We start from the raw sequence: 20,874 nt of genomic DNA, 5'->3' as shown, positions 1-20,874 counted from the left end.
GCTTTGACAGGTGGGCGTCATATCAATAAACACTAATCCTAATCTGTTTGGATTTATGTCCCGAGGGTCTCATCTTAAAATAACCAGTCGGATCAGAACTCGAAGGAATGACTTGTCATTTAGATTTATCCTTAGGTTCTCGAATGCAAACCTCAGTCAAGCCCTTAGACTTTTAGCTTTTTACAAACCCTCTGTGGCAGCGCACTGAGATGCTTCAGAGAAGAAATGACTTTTCCAGATATGTAGAGCAAAAATGAGTTAAGGTTCATCATTCCAATATTTTCCCTCAGTTGCTGGGAGTAGAGGACATTTGCAGTCCCTTTTGACACATTTTAAGATTTATAAGCTGTCCGTGTACACGGTTGCCAAACTTTGAGGGAAAAATTCCCCTATTGCTTCTTTACAAGCCGTGCACAGAAACCTCACCACTTCCATTTATATATGTAATACATAAAAACTTTACCAGCAGCTTTTCCACTGAGAGGACATTTTACTATTCTGTAACGCTGGTATAATTTATATTTGAAAAGATGGCTTTTAAACGGCAGTGGTAAAGAACAAAACCCTCAAATGTTGAGGCAGCATGAGGGCAAACTCAGCAAATAATGAATTTCCAAAACACCGTAATTCTTTGAAATATCTCTTCATTCAAAATTCTGTACTAGTAAGGGAATCCCCACGCAGAAACACAGCTTTTTCAAAGTGGCGATTTTAGCCAACCTGAGCATATGAGCAGCACTGAAGACCACATCAAACTCAAAGTTGTCCAATTCTGCGGCTCTTTCCGCCATCTCTGCAGCCTCGCCAAGACGGGACTGCTCCAACAGAAATTGTCCTGGAAAGAAAGAAAGATGAGGGTAGCAGAAGTTCTGTTAAGAACCTGTTAGCTCCTGTGTCACAGAAATGGAGCTTATTCCTAAGTCCAGTATGGAAGATCTGTAATCACTCATCTGTCTGCTTCTTGGGTGTTCAGCTGCTAGTCTTTTCTTTACATCTCTTCCATTTACCCGTCCTCCCCATATCTGCCTCACATTGGTCATCCAGAACCCCATCCAAGCCTCCAAAACAGATTAGCGTAATTCTGTATCTTAATAAATCCTGTCAGATTTTTCCAAATGATGTTGCTTTATTGAAATATATTGATAGTGTCCAGAACATGTATCATTATGCTTCAGATTCAATTCATCTACTAGATGTAGAAATATTTTAGTACATTTCATATAGGGCCATTATTAGTTCAAAATTTCAATTTATTCCTACTACTAATAAGACTTTTTGCATCAACACTGAAAATTCCGGCATACTGACATTAGCATTTAGTTTTAAAAATAACTGTGCCTAAGCATATCTTTATATACAAAATAAAGATACCAGAGCTACGGGGGCTTTTTGTTTCCTTTTCAATTTTACCAAGCAAATGCACAACTGTATTCCTTGTTATCGCACTGCAGCAAACCAATGGGATTGGAATGAGATGGGGACATCTTGTAGAAGAGTAATGACAGGTAAAGATGGTGACTGGTGTGTAAAGAAACGAAGATGAATGGAAGCTGAGTAAGAAATGAGTGAGACAGAAAAAGAGGCAGGGAAAGCAGGAGACAAGTCAGACAGTGATAGACTGAAGGATTGTTGTTGTTTTGCTCGGCAGCGTTTGAGAACACAGATGAGACGCAGGTTTTCATGGGTTTTCCTGTGTGAGTCTTGCCACCTGGTTCAGCACCTTCAACTCCCTGCACCAGCGGCTATAAATGAACAGCCAAGTCTAACCACAGATGTTACTGAATGCTGGAAAAAATTGCAATGTAGGGATAAACTCAGGCGTATGCCTGTTTGCATTCTTGCACTGAATGCTAACTGTGTTTGCCTGAGATTCCCGAAAACCAAGCGCACTCCAAAGGAGACTACCTAGAAATGGTTCTGCATTAAAATGAGAACAATGACAGGAAAGGGGTCTTTGTTTTAGCTTTCACCCTCTGTGTCCTTCCTTCCGAGCACATCTTTGTACGTGTATTTGGTGTTCTATAATGTGAACAGATAGCATCACTCCTAACATACTCACACCTGGAGATCATCCAGTGACCCCAGGATAGCAAAGGCAGCCAGATGTGCGATAAAAGGAGGAGGCAGCCCAAATAAACATCACTTATAGCAAAAAGCTACAAGATAACATTGGAAAAAAAGAAAATGGAGAGAAAGAGCGTAAGGACTTCAGAAGGGGAAACTGCTTCGTCCAAAGTCAGCAGCAGACAGACCCCTCATACACTGACCAATCTAAACTCAAAACCAAAGATATCAGTGCGGAGAAAGCACCAGGAGGAATAGAAGGAGATAAGAGGAGAAAGGGACAATGCACAATGGTGCTTTGAGCGGGATAACACAGAATTCATTTCCTATGAATATCCCGGAGATAGCTCCTTGGAGCAGCAGGGAATCTGTTCCTCCAAGCTGATATGAAAAGCCTCAATAACAGCGGCGTGGGAGGAACACGGTACCGTGTTTAACAATCGTAAAATGTGTATTCAGACTCTGTCTTCTCACGCAGATAAACGCAGCATACGTGGCTTTTTCTGAGTGTGTTTGCACCATCTGCAACGCTTCAAACAGCTCCAACAGTGCCAGCACTGATACGAAGAAAAAAATGAAATGACAGCGTGTTACCGCCATTATTTTACGGAACTCTAATAAAAGCGCTGAGAGATTGGACATTTCTGGATTATTAACTCCCAGCTTTGATTTTTTCTTTCCCATAATTCTTATCGAGTTACATAAGCAATCAGAGTGGAACCAGTGTGGTTTATAACATTAGTTGTCAAATGACATGGTAAATTTAATTGCACTCTGAGGGTGACGCCATTAAGTTTTTGTCTTGGTTTGTGGAGGGTAAAGAATTGCGAGTGTGAGCACAGCTGAAGGCAGCAGAGGCCGATCATAACCGTATTAATGCAACGCCTTACAGTACTGGCAGCCATGCATGATTTAGCTGGTAGAGAAACACTTCAAACTAGATTGTCGCTAAAATAACTTCAAAACTGTCCATCAACTACAGGCAGACACTTCTGAAGATAAAGGCATTCATGGTTTTATAATTAGAATATCTATTTTTAAACAGGCTTTGTTTAACGTGTCTCTAAATAAATCTTTTAATATATTTCTTACCGTAGTACATGTAGCAGTTTCCTTTCGTCGGGTCTAGATGAATAGCTCTCAGGTAATATCTCTCCGCTTCTGTTTTCTGCCCCTTAAAAAACAAAAAGCAACTCAAGTCATTATAAGTGATGGTTGAACATGATTTTTTTTTGAGAGGTTTTTGTTACATCCTTGATTATTCCACTGATACAACATAACCTGAACACTGCAGGCCTGAAAGAAAGAATACTGAAATAAATGCACTTCGGGTAAACCAATACTGCCAAACACTTGTTCATTCATAAGCTTCCCATCAAATTAATTCTTTTTAGCTGTAAAGACAGCTCTGAAATCTAATATACATATTAAAGATTAAAACAAAAGGGTTAAAAACATAAACCTTAAAAAAAGCTAAACCTACTTTCAGCTGCTCTCGTATTCACAAGGGTTCACCACAGTAGGTAGTGCAACATGTTTTATTTGGCACACTTTTTATACCAGATGCCTTTCCTGACGCAAACCCAAAGGGATTTGCGTCTCCTCCCAGGATGGAACAGGGAAGCTAGGCAAATGGTGAATGTTTAAACCACAACACTATTGTTTCGACATGGTTTAAAATGGTATAGATTATGCTGACCACCAACAGTACATATTATATAACACACAATATGTATAGCTGGGCCTGAGCATGTATTTCTTTGCATCTGAAAAACTGTAGTGCATCAGCAGGCCTCATTTGAGTCAGAGCAACCCAATTTCTTTGTATCTGCAGAAAAGAGACGCTATTAAAAAACACAGCCGCACAATCTCTCATGCCAAACCGTTAGAGGAAAAACCTCCAAGGTGTTGGTGTGGGCGCATTTGTGTGCAGACTCTATTGCCTCTGTTCACGAGGCTGAATTTCTCCATCTCTTTTGTTTCACACGTCTGCGCCGATTGCTTCTATATTGCCAGCGGACTTGTCATGCAACAAGAAATGAGAGGGCAGGGCTCATTAGGCTTGCTTCATTAGCTTCTCCCAGTGCCGTCAATCGCTCTGAATGACCGAATATCAGGCATACATGGCTTATTTCACATTTTCTTTGGCTCCATACTCTTTACATTCAATTAAACCTTTTCCCTAAACATGCATCAGAAAGTACAGTGGTTCAGTCCATTTAGGTAGAAGCAAATCATCATTTAGCAGATTTATGGACGAGTTCAGGTCAGTGGAAAAAGGATGATTTTCAAACAACTATCAAAAGGATATTCCCTGATTTGTAGCTGAGTAAAAGGTTAGTTTAGCTGCTTCTACGTACTTTATCGTGCGGTCTTCCACAGTGCGAGACCATAGTTAGAATTAGTGCCGAATTATCCAAATATACGGCTGAGATTAAAGTCATAAGTCTCATGGTGTTGAATGACCACAAATTTCCTTAATGCACACCACACCACTCTGACTCCAGCAAGATACGTCTGACAGAGAAGGAGGCCTGTAATATAGTGGAAAGAGTACACTAGCGGCTTTGGAGTTGCACTTGTTATTTGCTCACGGATGTGGACGTGTGCAAGACTATCAGGTTCTGCCTATTATTTTGTGGATTTACACATGTAGCTTTTTTGTGGGCAGCTTTGAAAGCTGAAATGTGGTCGCTTTCGAGCTAAAATATTCCACGTTTCAAAGAAAAACAGTGCTGGGGTGAACCACAGTACAAGGCTCGAGTTTGACCTTTCCTTCCCCTGTCTGTATTGTCGATTGACTCTAGCAGGATGGCCAGAAATGTAGCCGATGGAGTGATTCAATAAGGAAGGGGAGTAATTGAATAATAAGCTCATCCACTGGCCTATTGTCCCGAGCCCATCCAATCTCATGTTTCTTAAGCCCTCTAGTAGTGGAGGTGGCCTCGTGGTGAGTGCATAGATCTGGAGCCCCTTGAGCATAAGGGAGCAGAGCAGATGTCCGGCCACCCTCGGTGACTCTAATGTGAACCTTCTTAAGGTGTGTGTGCATATGCTGCATATCTTTAAATCTTTCAGCAAAGACGGGGAACTGGTCAGAGGTAAGGTTTAAAGCCCTTAGGGTTTGCAGCTGCCAGTGTGCACATAACAGTTTTGTAACTTCAGCTCGGTTGTGTTTTTATGCAGCACCCGAAGCCGTGGAAGGAGAGAGGTCAGCGTCGTTAAAAAAGGTTACGCAGGAAACACAGTTTGTCTCCCAAATCTAAACTTGACTCAGCTGCTCACACATCTGTCACATGCATGTGTATTTGTTTTTGTTTAGTGGAATGGGAGAGGTGGAGGAAGTACAGGAAGTGACAGGAAGTTTAACATTTAGAAGTTGGGCAAGTTCGTGTGTCCTTGGATGTCTTCTAACACTCCCATGAATATACAGGCACATGCAATGAAAGACAGAAAAAAAAGAAACATGGTTTATCAGGGTCATCCAATCACAGAGGGATCGCTCTCATCCACACCAGAAAAACTCCCTGCTTCCCTGACCTTCAGATGTCAGCCATGTATTTACCCTGCTCCAACACAGCAGTTTGTTGGCATCAGTCCTGGATCAGGATCATCCTAAGGTCACCCAAAATCTATTTAACATTTCTGCCTTCAGTTTTTCAGTTTCTTTTCTTTCACACTGTGTGGAAAGTGTGTGAAAAGTGTGAAAGTTCTGTCCAACTAGTAGCTGCAAGGGTCACACAATGAATTCATGCGTTTGAATCCACCCTTGCCTTTCATACTCAGGAAGCCCATATGTAATAACAGTTATCACAGCTCTTCAGTCTCTGCAGGGAAATCAATAGGATGGGTTCGCCTTGCTCCAGTGCCCCATAAGTTGTTCTATATGCATTATTCATCACTCCACTGTGCCACTCCAGGTCCCATTTAATTACACTCTGCCACATAGTTAACCACTGCAGTCATTACTAAGATAATGCTTTGTCTTCTGCTTCTTTCTGTGTGAGTGTGTGTGTGTGTGTTTGTGTGTGTGTGTCTGTAAGGGAACATACAATGATGGATAGCAGTTTTCCATAAGTGAGGTGAGCAGGGATGTGGTCAGGCTTGACCCTGAGGGACTCTCTGTACCAGTGACCTGCTTCCTCCAGCCTGTTCAGCCTCATGTAGGCTTCTCCTGAAAGGAGAGAGGAGAATGGAAAATATCAATAATAAAAGGAACTTGTTTTGTGTTTTTTTTAGCATATGCATTTTAAGATTTCTTTTATTTAAAAAATGTAGGTGGTGCCACACTTGGCACCTTGCCTCCCCAAACACAAAAACATGTGCTAAACTATCTGGCTTAAGCCAAATTCACCAACACTCTTAGCTTCCCAGTCACCCTGGTGTTTTGACCCTTGTACACTTGCTTGTATTTACACACTTATTTCATCAAGGGGCTTTGCCTTTTTCAGTGAAAATGAGAACCTGTTCTTGATTAAAGTACAAGGGAAAAAAAACTAAACTAAAAAACAACAACAACATAAATATAATACCATATTTTAGAATTGAGTACAGTGAGGTTCTAGAGGTAAAAATCTCATTCATATTCTCATATTCTTGATTATGAGCCATAGTGTTAGAATCATCCAAAGAAGACTTACTATAAGCTGAGCCTTTGTGATGTGATGGCATGTGCTCATAACAGAAACTCACAATACTAAATTGGAACAGTGACACCCCTGATTTATGGAGGTCAGTTTTGGCTTGGTTCAAGGCTTAAAACATTTTTTAAGCAAGGATGTTCAGAAACATCAATGGGGAAACTGAATGGGCAATCAGTTATTAGATTTGGAGCCTTTACAAAAGGTGAGCACTGTTCCACTCTATTCTATATATTACACTTATAATTGTTCTTGCTCTTTTGGGGTACTGATTCTTGTCAGTTTTAATCAGTTTTTGTTTTTAGATTTTTTTCTCTTTTATTTCAGCATTTCATTTTTCCAGTCAGTTTTTGTAGCTCCTACAATATTAATCTATTTAAGGGTGCTTATTTTATCCTATTTGATTCTTCTCCTTCTGATCTTTTTTGTCTTTTTAGTCTTCTTTAAGGTGCTTTTAATCTATAATTAATTGCATTGTTTTTATTACATTTATTCTGACTTGTTATTAGCTCGTCAGTCATCTGTGAAGCTCTTTGAACTTCATCTAACAGCAGAACATGCTGCAAGTCTAACTGATTAATTTATTCATGGATGTTAACTCTGCGCTGTCTGGATCTGAGATAAACAGATAATGATGTAATGCTGGTTCTCATTATAATGGCTCGCTGTAATAGGTCATTTGAGAAACTTCAAATTCTTCTTAACCCCATGTTGACTGAAGTGACCACAATGCAGATAAATCTGAAGTTTCTCTGAAAGGACAAAAGCTGGTTATAAAAACTCAGAGATGTTGTTGGATGTGAGGGCATGCTCTTGGTCCCGAGAGTAAGAAGATAGGCTGATGACATATACTCAGTATCCCCTCCCATTATACTAATTCAAACACTCTTCCTTAATCCCTCTCTCCACCTGACTAAACACAAATCTTATTTTCCTTCAGCCTGCCTGTCAAAGGAATTTATGCAGACATCTCCCTGCAATCTCAACTATGTCATCGGGATGAGTTTACAATAATGTAATTAGTGTTACAATAACAAAGAGGGGGATGTGACTCGTTCCACAGATGAGCTTCACTTCTCCTCAAGAGGACACAAAGTGTGTGCACACATCGTTTTTGAGTTACAGTGGTGGAATCCAACAGGTGGGGTTCCTCGGCAATGATTAAATGGCAATTTGTTTAACTCACATTTTAAGCTCTCACAAGCCAGAAGGCCAACACTTGAGACGGGAACAATAATGTCAGATTGCACAGCTTTAACTCACATTATTACTGTGTTCTTCACAGCTCATGAATGTGTAATTTTATAGATCAAATGGTAGCGTTATCTCATCGAGATGCTTATTAACATTTCAAGCTGGAATCACCTTTGTAGTGATTTTTAAAAATAGATTTTTTTTATTACTGTTTAAAACAGATATTATATGTGAAAAAAAAGCTAGTCGCTCACCCATCATGTTGAAAAGGCTGTGTGGTGCAAACTGCCTCGGCATTTTCTGCACTGCCTCCTTGAAAATAGACAAGGCCTCCTGTAGAAAGAAAATAGTTAATTCAGCTAGTTCAGTTTTCAGTTCGCGTCACCATAATTGTGGCCTTTAACTAAGTAGTTAAATCACAAGCGGCACGAACAAAGTCCTAATGGAAAGTGTTACAAAAATTATTTTGGTCCTTCTCTGTTTATTCATGTTATGAAAGCTGAGATACAAAACAAGTACTTCTCAGCTCCTTCAAATATTCGCTGGGCCCTTTTCCCACAAACGGGACACACTGACCTCCTGCTGGCCCTGTTCATGGAGCAGTTTTCCCAGGTTGTACAGGCAACTGGTGACGGAGTTCTTGTGAGCGTGAGGATCCTTCAAATTCTCATCGGGAATGTCAGCACAAGTAAGGAAGGTGCGTTTGGCCTCTTCCAGGTGGCCCTGGTTCATCAAAATTATTCCTATATTCAAGTAGGCCGCTGTGAGTTCAGAGTGAAGAAAAAGCAGGTTCAATTAAAGGCATGTGAAATGATATAAAATGTCTTTTGACATAAATACATTTGTGTTCAGAAGTTTACATACACTCATCATGGAACAGAACGTCATGGTAATTTTAGGATTTTAATCATTGTTTTTAATTGTTTCTTTTTCATTTTTAATGACTTTAAAAAACACGAACTGGGTGAACAAGTCTGAATTTATTTTGGATTTTCTCTAATCACCACAAGTTCAAACCATCCACATTTAAACCATCTATTTGTTGATTTTAAGTGAATTTGAAGAGGTAGTCTTCCTTCTTCATTATTCCATCCACTTTGTGCAGTGTACTGTTACTCCCATTACCACTGGCAGTAAACAGCCCCGGAGCATGATGCTACCACCACCATGCTTAACAGCTGGTACAGTGTTCTTAGTTTGAAAGCCTCACCTTTACTCACCCAAACATTTCTGTTATCATTGTGGACATATAGGTCAATCTGTATCTCACGTGGCCAAAAGGCAGGGGAGTCGAACTCCAGGCCTCGAGGGCCGGTGTCCTGCAGGTTTTAGAAAATCACCCTGGGTCAAGAGAATCAAATGATTACTGTTACCATGCCTCTGGAGAACTTCAAGACATGTTGAGGAGGTCATTTAGCCATTTAAATCAGCTGTGTTGGATCAAGGACAGATCTAAAACCTGCAGGACACCGGCCCTCGAGGCCTGGAGTTTGAAACCCCTGCCATAAGGCATTTCACTTGTCCATGTGAGCTACAAACTTCAGCCAAACTTAAAGGTGTTGAATTTGAAGCAGGGGATCTTGGAATTAGTAGTGGTATAGTAATATAGACATTTTTCAGATTGTGTAAATCTCCAATTCCTTCTTAGAGCTTCACTCCTGTTCCTTGGACTTCCCCATTGTTCTGAGTTTTGGTCAATCCAATGAGCGCTGTTAAACCACTTCTTTTGTTTATGTTTGCAAACAGAAGCAGCAAGTTGTAGTCAATCATGATCACAAGCAAGAAGTTAATATGGCTTTAACTCGTCACGTTAAAAGGCATTGTAGAACCTTTAACACCTCTTATTAAAAGATGGAAATGAGAATGCGCATATATTTGAGCATGTATGTATAGTTTTGATCTTAACGAAAATCCAAAATAAATTCACACTTGTGCAGCCTAAATTCCTGTTTTTTGAGGTCAAATATATATGCTGTACAATTATTCCACCCTGGAAAAAGAACAGTTCAAATAAATAATTATCAACTGTAAATAAAAGAGCAATAAACATAAAAAAAGCTTTAAACAAAGAAAAAAACTTGACGATCTACACAGAAGAACATGATAATACAGCCTAAAGGAGGCAGAACTTGAGGTCGGAGCAGAGAAAAGTAGGACACATAAATAAATACATGCCAAAAAAGAGATAAAGCTAACAATAAAGCTACTCTACTTGGTAGAGTAAAAGCTGGACCCTCATCTAATGTGAACACTCAAGCGCAGGACTGAATTGCATTACTTCACTGGCCCTTTACATGTCCATGCAAAAAAGAATAACCACATCAGCAATAAAATTAAAGTGTAATTAACCCCAAAGTCTAATTGATGACAGCTCTTCCCCTCAGGCTGACCGCCTCATAGATCATTTACAAAAATGAGACTCTCCGAGATTTACTTACATGCCAGCGTAGGCCGACTCCCAATGGCAAGTTTGTAATAACGCAGCGCTTCAGAAAAGCGTTCATTCTCCTGCAGAAGCAAACCCCTGGTCCAAGAAAAACGCAAAGATGTGACAAGCTGCAGTACAGTTTCTTTTAACTCTGCATGCAAAGTAAGCTTTAACCTCTCATCAAAGTAATGAGTGGTGAAAGTGGCAGGTTTTTCTTCCCGTATCCCATATACTTATATATAATCCCAATATAGCCAACCATCCATCAAGCTCAGGTAGCACCTCTGTTTTAAAGAATGCAAAACACCTTTCAGTTTTCCCTTCTCTCTTTGTTTCTTTGCCAGTTTCTTGGCACCCGTAACTTGAGAGGGAACGGAGAAGTGGGAAGGAAAACAGTGTCTGCATGAGAGTTACAGACACGGGTCTGCTATGAGGTTTTGGCATCTGTGACACCTTGTGTTGCAGGATTCTAAGTGTCTTTGTGTTCCCCCAAACCCTGCAAACCATGACTAATCAAATCAGCAGCAGACGGTACAAAGAGCCACAAGGGACACACAACTCTCTTGCATCAAGCCATACTCTGTATTTCATTTGCTTCTTCTCCTGTGTTAGATCTATTCTTGTGTGCCCTCTGTAAGTTTTTCCTGCTAGTCACTCTGTGTCTATATGCGCTCTCCTCTCTCCCCTTTCTCTTCCTTTTCCACAGTGATCTAAAGTGATGGATGGTAGGAATCAGAACTTGTTTGTGTCAAGACTATGCAAACACGAGGAGGTGGAACGGGCATCTTTATCACTCACAGGTTATACAGCATGTCAGCCATGTTCCCTCGGTAGTGCAGAGCATTTCTGTATGCCTTCTCTGCCTCCGCCATCTTGCCCTGGTTCTTCAGTACGTTCCCCAAATTTCCCCAGGCTAGAGGAAATGTGCCAGTCAAGAGTTATACAGCAGAAGAAAAAAAAAGATGCAGTTGGTGGTCATGTAAAAGCAGTTATTCACACTAATTTGTCAAAGTAAACTAGTATCACTTGATAAAAACAATTAATTGTACTTCTCATGCTTACTTGTTTATTTAGAGTGCTCTCTTTTTTTTATTTAAGTATTCTTAGGCAAGTGTGTAACAATCCTCTAAGCAGTTTTCTGTTATTTTCTTGCACATATTTCTACTTGCCTCTTTCAAGATCAGGTTCCCACAGTGGGTTTCAGATCTCAGCCCAGTTAAAAACATGCATATTAAGTTGAACTGGGTATTGTTTGAGTTTTTAAAAAATTTGCTGTACATGCCATTTTTTTCCATCTTTAACAAAACAAGTGAAATGTCTCAAATGTACTAAAAACGTACAGAAACAAATATTAACACAGCACAAAATCCAAGCGGCAAAAATGCATTTGCCAAACAGAGTTTTTACGTTCTTTGTTCACTTTCATCTTGAGTAGCTATCAGTATTCATTGATGCTGTGAAACTGCTTCGTCATCTTTGAATGTTACCTGTAAAATAACAGGAATGGGTGCGTAATGTTCCCCTAATAAAAAAAACAGCTTCATAGCTATAGTAACGGTTGCTGTGGCCAAAAGATTGATAAGCTAGCTTTGAGTTTGTAAAATTAACTAGAGCTTGAATGATTTTTCGGCAGGCAGATATTACTATCCAATTTTGCTGACATATCTGTACTGGCATATCTTAATAATAATAAATAACTACACATGAAGATTCTGTTTACGTTCTACCTGCTGGAAAGAAAACATCGCTATCAGTCCTAAAAATTCCTGTATCAATTGAGCTCTAAAATTCAGTCATTCAAATTTGCTCCTTGCTTTAGGCTGAAGGTAGGAGGATTCCTACTTACATCTAAAGATAGCCAGTGGCCTTCTTACCTTTAGCGGGATTCACATTAATCCCAGACTTGTAGAGGTTTTCCTCATTGCTCCAGTCTTTGTTTCTTTGAACAGTTCTGAGTCCATTCAGCAGTACTAGACCCATACAGAGACACAACAGCACAGCCTTGCAGCCTCTAGTCCTCAGTCTAACAAACGAGGCTCTTGCACAAGCAGCAACAAGCAGACAAAAGCCTATACTGGGAATGTATAGTACTCTCTCTGCAATTACAAAACCCACATAAAAGAATAGGTTAGTGGCTGGGATGAAAGGCAATGAAAGGATGCCCAGTGAAAATAGTACTAGGCTTTCTGTAGGGGGCAGGGGTGTCCGTGGAGGGCAGTGGTGCAGTCCAGCTGAGCCATTTAGGGCGGTTTTTGGAGAGCCATGCTCTGTGTTATGGTTTGCATCAGGAGCGTGGTAACCATTACCATTAGTGATGGATTTCCCATTAGTGACATGGGCCTTCCCATTGGTCTCCTTGACTTTGGAGGTGGGACCACGAAGGCCAAACAAAACCAGAATGCTCATTCCAACATAAAAGGCAACGGTGTGAAGGTTCCTACAGTCAGCCAAGGACCTGACCAAGGGCACGGCATCCATGGACCAATCGAAACTGAGCTTGTCAGGGCAGAGGAGGAGCCAGGCGTTGGCAGCAGGCAGGTGGAGAAACGTTAGCATTCGAGTGAGGAAATGAGGCGAGTCGGCTGCAGGGTTGTCGGAATTGGAGAAGTTTGGAGGTTTATTGCCCATCCAGTAGAGGCGAGCTGACAGCAAGAGTGCTCCCCAGGAAGCTAGCATGCCAAGACTCAGCAAAACATTGATGTTCTTTTTCTGAAAAGTAGGGGGAAAAAATGTTAAAGGGAAACACCTAAATCAACATTTAGGTCAAAGCCAAAGGTTTTTGTCTGTGTTCAAGAACACCTGATGCACTTCCTGCTAGACAGCTAAACGTATATCAGACCTTTTAAAATCAGCGCTCAAGCAAAACATAGTCCTGTTTGTGTTTTTTTAGTCTATATGAACAAGATCCTTTTCTGTGTTATAATAAGTAATAACGTTTCATTATAATTTATAGATATGCACTTGCTTAAATATTATTTAATTTATTATCTTTTCATTCCTACAATACAGAGAAAAAGAAAGTATGTAAAGCAGTCCCTGGGATGTTTTTGCCTGGGGTTTAAACCACACTCGTGAACAATTATACTGCAACACTGGCAGACTTCTTAAAGTTAAAATGCACAAAAAGCCAGAAACAACACTATGCAAACTGGTGAAAGACACATTAGGATCTGGAAAGCAGGGCATTCTCGTTGGTGTCAGTTTCAGTGCGAAGCAACAGGATTGTTTATATGATGAAATATTTGCTTCAGATTGAATGTGTCTTACTCAAAGTGGTGAAATATTTTTTGTTTGAAATTCACAACTGGTTTGCCAATACATTTTTGATGTTCAGAAAGTTATATTAAAGATAACAAGAGAAAATGTCAAAGTCCAAAATCAAAGAATAGAAAAAAAATCAACAAACTTCAAAAAATGTCAGTTTATTAGTATTCCACACACACCCCTCAGTTCTGATCTCATTGTAGGCAACTCCAAAGTAAATTTGAAACAGTGGAGGTTTTCTTCCCAACTCTTTCGGCCTGTTGCAGAAAGTGTGACTGGTAATCGGCTTAGGACTCATTGTTCTGATCTATGCCGTTTACATCTCATAAGAGCATTACTTCTATAACATAATCACTATTATTTTTTTTCTGTCACGCAACAACTTTGACCAAACTGTTTAGGAACCCATAAAATTTGAACTAAATACGAGTTTGTGTAACCTTTCTAATTTTGCACAGAGCTCTGTTGCTTATTGATAAAGCACATGCTTGAAAGGAAGTAGAAAGAGGATTTTTTAAATAAAATAAAAATCCTTTCACTGCAATTTGGTGTAATGTTTTTAAGACATGACAAGGTTGTCAGATCACACCCAGCAACCCCCCCCCCCATTCCACAGAAAGATAAACTAAACAATCCAAACTGCAGTTCTTATAGCCGCTTGAGGCTCCAAATGGGAGTTAATCCACTTTAACTGCAGCTTTGGTCTCTATGGAAGCTCGCTCCTTCTAATAGGAAAAAAATATATTGAAATAAATAAATAAATAAATAAAAAGAAACCTTTTAAACATTTGTAGGCAAGTTGAAATTCTACATTAAAATTAATATTATAATTTATCTCAAAATTCAACTCAAAATCTTTCTGCTAAGCCTCACCTCACCCATTCAGGTCACTCAGCTGAATCTCTGATAGTCAGTGCCTTTCGGAGCAGTTTTAATGGAGTTAATCAAATAATCAAATAATATTTCCTGTTTGAGGTACAGCCCATTTAAGAAGTTTGAGCCCTTGTTTTAATGATTCATATTCTAGTATTTTTCTTAGTCTCTTAGAGCTGCTTAGCAGTTATCTGTATCCTTCCAATGCAAACCAACTTCCAATGCCAACAATGAGGCTTCAGCATGCAGTATACACAAATGGCTGACGTTACAGAGGCAATGTCCATCTATAATTTACAGTCTATGAGCTCCTTGATTGGTTAACATTTGGTCACAGATTGGTTAAATTACATTTGTTAGGTGAAATCTGAGGGAGCTGTAAGACCAGTGATGCTTTTGAGACCATTTTAATTTGGTTTTCTATCTGTCAGATGTGACGCCAGACTTCCTCAATACCACAATTTGACATGATGCGTTCTGAAATCAATTACTGCTCAAATCTGATTTAGTGGTATGTTTTTGACAAGATTAAGCAAATCTGACTTCATTTCTTATACACCGATTACTCTTCAAAGTCATATAGTCAAAGACTTACTGACACAGACAGTGTGGCGCCACACCAACTAAAAAGTGTTTGTTAGTTATATTACTGTGTGATGAACATGGCATAACACTATGAGTGATGATCACAGAGATGCTGCTAACTTCCTATTTTCTGGGGCCATTTATTATCCAAGCACTGCTGTAATATGAACTTTATTTGAACCTACAGTATCCTGAGGGAATTGAGCTCTCTGTGTGTATACAAGTGCATGCTCACAGTTTTTATAATGTGTACTATCAATGCCCAGGACAGGAGGAGCACACATACTTTTGGTCTAGTATATTATCATCCGTAAAGCTTTAATAGATCTGAAAATTACTACAAGAGCTCATACAACTCATATTGTTGAAAAGGATAGCACAGCTTTGGCTTTTATCTCCAAGTAAGTTTATTCACTATAGTAATCGTTTATACTCCGCTGTATAATCTATGCAATATGAATTGCCATTTCTTACAGCTTCACAACGCACAAAGAGCAAATCAGTCGTGTCATTAATGAACTCTGATGAAATGAGCATGCTTGAGTAAGCTCACGCGTGCTCATGTTATCCATAACACGCCCATGCTAGGATTAGAATAAGAGGCTTAGCATCTACCCTGACCTGCTGGCTCCACTTAAACTGTTGATTTCTCCAGATCTGAAAAGGAAAAGCATGGTCTCTTTGGAGAAGTTAGATGAGGCAAGAAGCCCAGTTACACTAGATCAGTTGTCAACTGTAGGATGAAAAAGGACCAGTTTAAGGACTTCAGCATTTAGAGCATTCTGAGAGGCAGGGGGCAAATGAGCGAGGAAAAATTGGATATTGATTCAGATGCCAAAAGGTGGTGCGCAAAGGATAAAATAGAGTGCCTTTTACACAAGAAAAGGTGGGATGTGCTTATTGATGGATGAGACCACACTGAATGTAAAGAAAGGCAACTGACAGAGGAACCTACTTCTGCTCAGTATTGGAAGATTAGCCAATTCCTGTAAGAGAGTCATTTGTGGTATAGCTGAATGAGTTTCATTCTGCTACTCGATGGCTTGTCTATTTCTAAATTGTTCCTTAATTGATTTCGCAATCAGCTGCACACACAGACACACACAAACACACATCTCAAACTGCAGAACGGTGGGGTGCACTGCTAGTTCTACTTTCCAGTGATGCACCACTGCGCCTTCACAAATTCAGAGAGCAAATAACTCTTAACACCACCTTTCGTTAGTGCATTTTAGAGGAAACTGTTTTCTGCATCAGGAAAGTCAGTTTAACCTCAGCAGAATATTATGTGGTAGCTGAAAACAGATCTCCACTAACCCAACTTTACCCTCTTCACACAAAACAATCAGTCCTTTAACAGATCCAACTTCTAACTGCTATAAAAGTCTTTTTATCTTGTCCACTTAGCAAAGAACTCATCCAAATATTATAGAGTAAATTGCTATTTTGAGGTCATAGGAGCATGTGTCAGGGCATCTTTGATATTTGACATTTATCCAATTTTGTTACCATTCCCAAGGTGCTTTTTAACTATGGGCAAGGTGCTCCAGGCATGAAAAGCTAAGGTATAGCACCTTTTCAGACACGTGACACAAACTATTACTTGCTTCATCGGTGTGGTTATTTCACAGGCGTTTTCCACTTGCAGTGCCATGCACTGTCAACATCAACTGCACTGAAGTACGAGTAAATTGAATGCTTGTTTTGTGTTCCGACTGCATTTCATTGTTAGTTTTCCACTCCCTCGTTTCTACTCTTTTTAAGCGGGCGCACTGTCAAGAGGTTGTCATCTTGCTTTCCAGTTCACATACGTGGAACGTGTGCTTATGTGCCTATTGTGTAGTACATTTTGAGTTTAGGCTTCCAGGCATCCACAGACACGGAAACCACAGCTTAAACCGCATTCTCTCATCTGATGTTAAGCCTTGCAAAATATTTTGGATTAAACCAGGAAGCTAATCTCTACATTATTATATACTCTAAAACCGAATTGTGGGATTGTGAGCCTGCATTGCATTTAAGCTACTTTTACCTCTCTGTTGTGTAAAGTACAGCATAGCAGACAAATTTACACACTGGACACTCAAATACAGCAGTGGCCAGTATGCATGGCCGGTATACTGTTTACAGTAAACAGGGTCATTCTGCATCACACAGCATCAGAGACAGATGGTAGTAAATGGTCACCCTGTGTATTATCTTGGCCTTTAAACTGCTTTCTTGAAAGAGTGTCAGCATTGTTTAAGGCAATACAGGTACTCTTGATGCATTTGAAAGTAAACACAGAAAGTAGTCCACTGGATTATGAGTAATGCACAGGGATCCTTACGAAGCAGGGAATCGAAACGTAGCAGCAGAGTGATTGATGTGAGCATACTGAGAATTTGCCTTCAAATTCATAATCCTAAATGTCCAGGCTAAGTGTAAAGATTTAGTTTTTTTAAACCACAAGTTCTTTTGTCTTGAAATAAGACTGCATTGCAAGTCATCTATATCGCTGCTTTTCATTGTTATCTGTGGATGCAAGACTCAACGGATCCCGGACTTACCACTGGTCTGTTTTTAAAGTTTTGAAGGGGCTTTGTGATTTTAAAATTTTACCGTTATCAGTCGGAGTGAAATTCCTGGGAACTGGTTCTTACTCTTACTAGCTTTAACAAGATCTGCGTGTATCCACGGAGAATGGCTGGCATAATCCCCAGCCAGCTGTCAAATGTAGCATCACGCTCGTGTCAAACATCCGAACCTAATACTCTCCCACATATCTCCTCCACTTTGGATCCTCATTTGGAAATTCAGCATCAATTTCTGAAGCTTTCGCTCAAATACTTTTTGTTCTCTTTTGCTTTATTATCCACGTTCTCCCTTGACTTAATATTCTCTCCATCGGCCTCTTTCTGCACATAAAACATAGCTCCTAAGCCTTCATCCTTAAACTGCCACTCATTATTAACTCTGCTTTTATAAATCCCAGAAGTGTGTGGTGTGCCTGTTGACACTGTAGCGTGCAGAGTGTTTAAAACATGTTTCAAGACAAGGCACCCTACAGTTGACTTCATATTTGTGCTGTTTAAAGCCGCCTTGGACTGACGTAAGACAGCAGGGAAACAATCTTCCTGACTTTTCTTGTTTAAGGCATGTCCCATTTAAACAAACAAACTCCTCATAATGCTTTGGAACGTGGTGGGCAGCTCATGCAGAGCATTTTTTTAATCAAAATCTTATATTCTTATCCTTTGTGATTAGAAACCTTGAGTTGAAGTTGTGCCTTTGGGGTGATTCGTTCTCAATGACATGTGCATGGAAAGGCCTACAAAGTGTTGGACGCCCTGCATTTTTATAACAAACATCCAGCAGCCTGTCTTATTTGAGGCATTAACAGTGACATAGTACACTGTGATGAAAGGTACAATGAGGCACGTATTCGGTGCTTTTTCCAGCACTCCAACGTATTCTGTATTGTGCTGACTTGGCGCAGCTCATCCAAGTCATCAGACGGCAGCGTGGCTGGCACTGAGAACGGCTGACTTTGATAGAGTGACCCAATTATCTCAATGTTCTCCTCATGAAAGCTTTGCTGCTGCTGGCACAGAGACCTGTAATGAGATAGGTCACAGGGTGAAGCTTTGCACGCCGTCCAGAACAATAGCTGATCAAAGAAGAGGCGCTGTCCATGTTGGGCTGACTTTTAAAGAGCTTCCTGGGTGTGTAATGTCAGGTCATCAGTATCAGAAAGAGACAGTAAAAGTCAGGGCTGGGTGATGCTGCTGAAGAGCTGTCATGTATCTGATTTAGACTTTAATCATTAAAGCTGGTTATTATTGGAGCTGTGTATAAGGAGCTAAAATGCACGTTCCAAATATGAAAATTATAATGAGCCTCTTGAAAGATATGCTTATGCGAAGACGATCAGATTTAATTGCCCCCGTGAAAATGATGTAAGCCTCTAATTACTCAAGCTTTTATCTGAATGAAAGCCAGATGCAGTCTTTCATTTACACTTAGCCACATACAGTAAATATGCATCTGCATTAAGCTAACAAAAAAAGCAAATCCATCGGACTTGATTTTTTCATGAAACATGCAAATAGGTATTGGCTCTACTCCTGAAGCTGTTTAGTCACTGAGAAAATGTCCAGAAGAACATTTTGTCCACTGTAGTAGCAATATTTAACAACTAGCAGTAGCCGTTAGCTAGTTAAAGGTACATAAAAGAGAACCCAGCAGATACTGAAATGGTGTTGTGCCCCTCATTTTCAGATGTCAGATCAGATGGATGGCAAAACCCCTAGAAATTAGAAAATACTGTCGCTTTCATATTTTTGTTATGAAAAAAGAAAATGCATCTCTTTAAGGCAATACCCTTTTTTAATTAAAATTTATGGGAGAACTGCAATAAGACACTACACTGGATATTCATTCAATATACCTATGACATAAGAAGAGTCACAAGAGCTTGATGCATTCATTTTCTTACCTATAAACAAAATTTAAAAAGCGGTCCAAGCATGTTATTTGCCCTATGTCTGATTTTCCCCACTGAGCAAAACATTTGTTTAACCTTTAGCTTCACCACATGTTTCTTAAAATTAATGTTTGGGTGTTTTTTAGTTTGACCACTTTACAAAGTAAGCAAGATTCGGGGGCTAAGTATATAAAAATAAGCTTGCCTTGCCAGCATCCACAGGAATGCAAGCTAAATAGAGAGCATGCAGCAGATCTTGCAACAGGGGCCATCATTTCATAGCCGAATGCTTCTGCTACAGGATAATTGGCACAACATTCATCAAGCCGTCAGCTGGTTAAACTAACCTTAATCTGTGTGTCTGGGGCATTCATTGAGACAAATGAGGAGGAGAAGTCCACACCAATTCAACTTCGACTTTGTAAGCCTGCCATCAAATCCCTCCCATTGTCCATCTACCTCCACTAAAACATTTGCCGTCATCTTTGATTACACTGCAGATGTGGACGTTGATGTTGCACGTGCAAGTTCAACGTGTCAAGTATGGAGGATTAAAGTAAATAAATTCCTAACATCTAATCTATTTTTCTTGAAGGAACTACTTTTAATTTCATACCTTGGATTTAAAGATTTTCATGCAATACTTTATCTGAAAGGTACAATCACTGATATTCGTGTTTTTCATGCAAGTAAATGCTTGAAACCCCAGGCCTTCCATGCTGTTGCTATGAAACAGATAGCTGTGCTTGGGAAGACGCCTCCCGGCTCTTGTTGTTAGTTACATGGGTTGCGTATAATCTTGTACAGATTAGCCAAAACACCATGCACCAGCTGCAAATAACAGTTCTACAATACTTCTAAGTTATGTATTTAGACTCAAAGGTATATATATATATATATATATATATATATATATATATAATATATATATTAGGGGTGCAACGATATTCGTATCGATATTGAACCGTTCGATACAGTGCTTTCGGTTCGGTACGCATATGTATCGAACAATACAAAATTTGTAATTTATTTTATCAACTTTCCTTCTGACGATGCTGTGTGTGTTGAGCCCTCAGTGAATCTGCGTTCGACTACTCCGCCTAGGGTCGACAGTGCAACCTAGGCGGAGTAGTCGAACGCAGATTCACTGAGCGCTCAACACAGACAGCATCGTCAGAAGGAAGAGCGCAGGGCAAGCTAGCGAGACAGAAGTTAAGCTCTCCTTACAACATGGACCTCCCCCACCCTCATTCAGATCTGGCGTTTGGAATTATTTTGGTTTTCATGTGACGTATGACCCTGAAGGTAAGCGAGTCATGGACTAAAGTAAAACAGTATGTTGGATGTGCCATGCAATGCTC

The 20,874-nt window shown here is 39.9% G+C and overlaps 1 protein-coding gene across 1 annotated transcript in view; it reads right to left on the bottom strand.

Annotated features, from left to right (window-relative positions):
- Positions 1-20,874, bottom strand: part of LOC146555668 (protein O-mannosyl-transferase TMTC2-like) — a 70,666-nt gene that overhangs the window by 8,188 nt on the left and 41,604 nt on the right. The window contains exons 3-10 of the mRNA XM_085252708.1: positions 12,201-13,035; positions 11,125-11,239; positions 10,337-10,422; positions 8,475-8,659; positions 8,153-8,231; positions 6,117-6,238; positions 3,157-3,238; positions 721-835 (exon numbers count right to left, since the gene is read on the bottom strand). Of these exons, the coding sequence (XP_085108834.1) occupies positions 721-835; positions 3,157-3,238; positions 6,117-6,238; positions 8,153-8,231; positions 8,475-8,659; positions 10,337-10,422; positions 11,125-11,239; positions 12,201-13,035 (1,619 nt within the window). The remainder of the gene's footprint in view (positions 1-720; positions 836-3,156; positions 3,239-6,116; positions 6,239-8,152; positions 8,232-8,474; positions 8,660-10,336; positions 10,423-11,124; positions 11,240-12,200; positions 13,036-20,874) is intronic.

This window comes from Mchenga conophoros, linkage group LG17 (assembly GCF_057382185.1).
Source record: "Mchenga conophoros isolate Kocher_MC1m ecotype Shallow Benthic linkage group LG17, M_conophoros_male_GT1.1, whole genome shotgun sequence".
Classification (NCBI taxonomy): domain Eukaryota; kingdom Metazoa; phylum Chordata; class Actinopteri; order Cichliformes; family Cichlidae; genus Mchenga; species Mchenga conophoros.
Note: the sequence above shows the minus strand (reverse complement) of the source record. Positions and strands in the feature narration are given on the sequence as shown.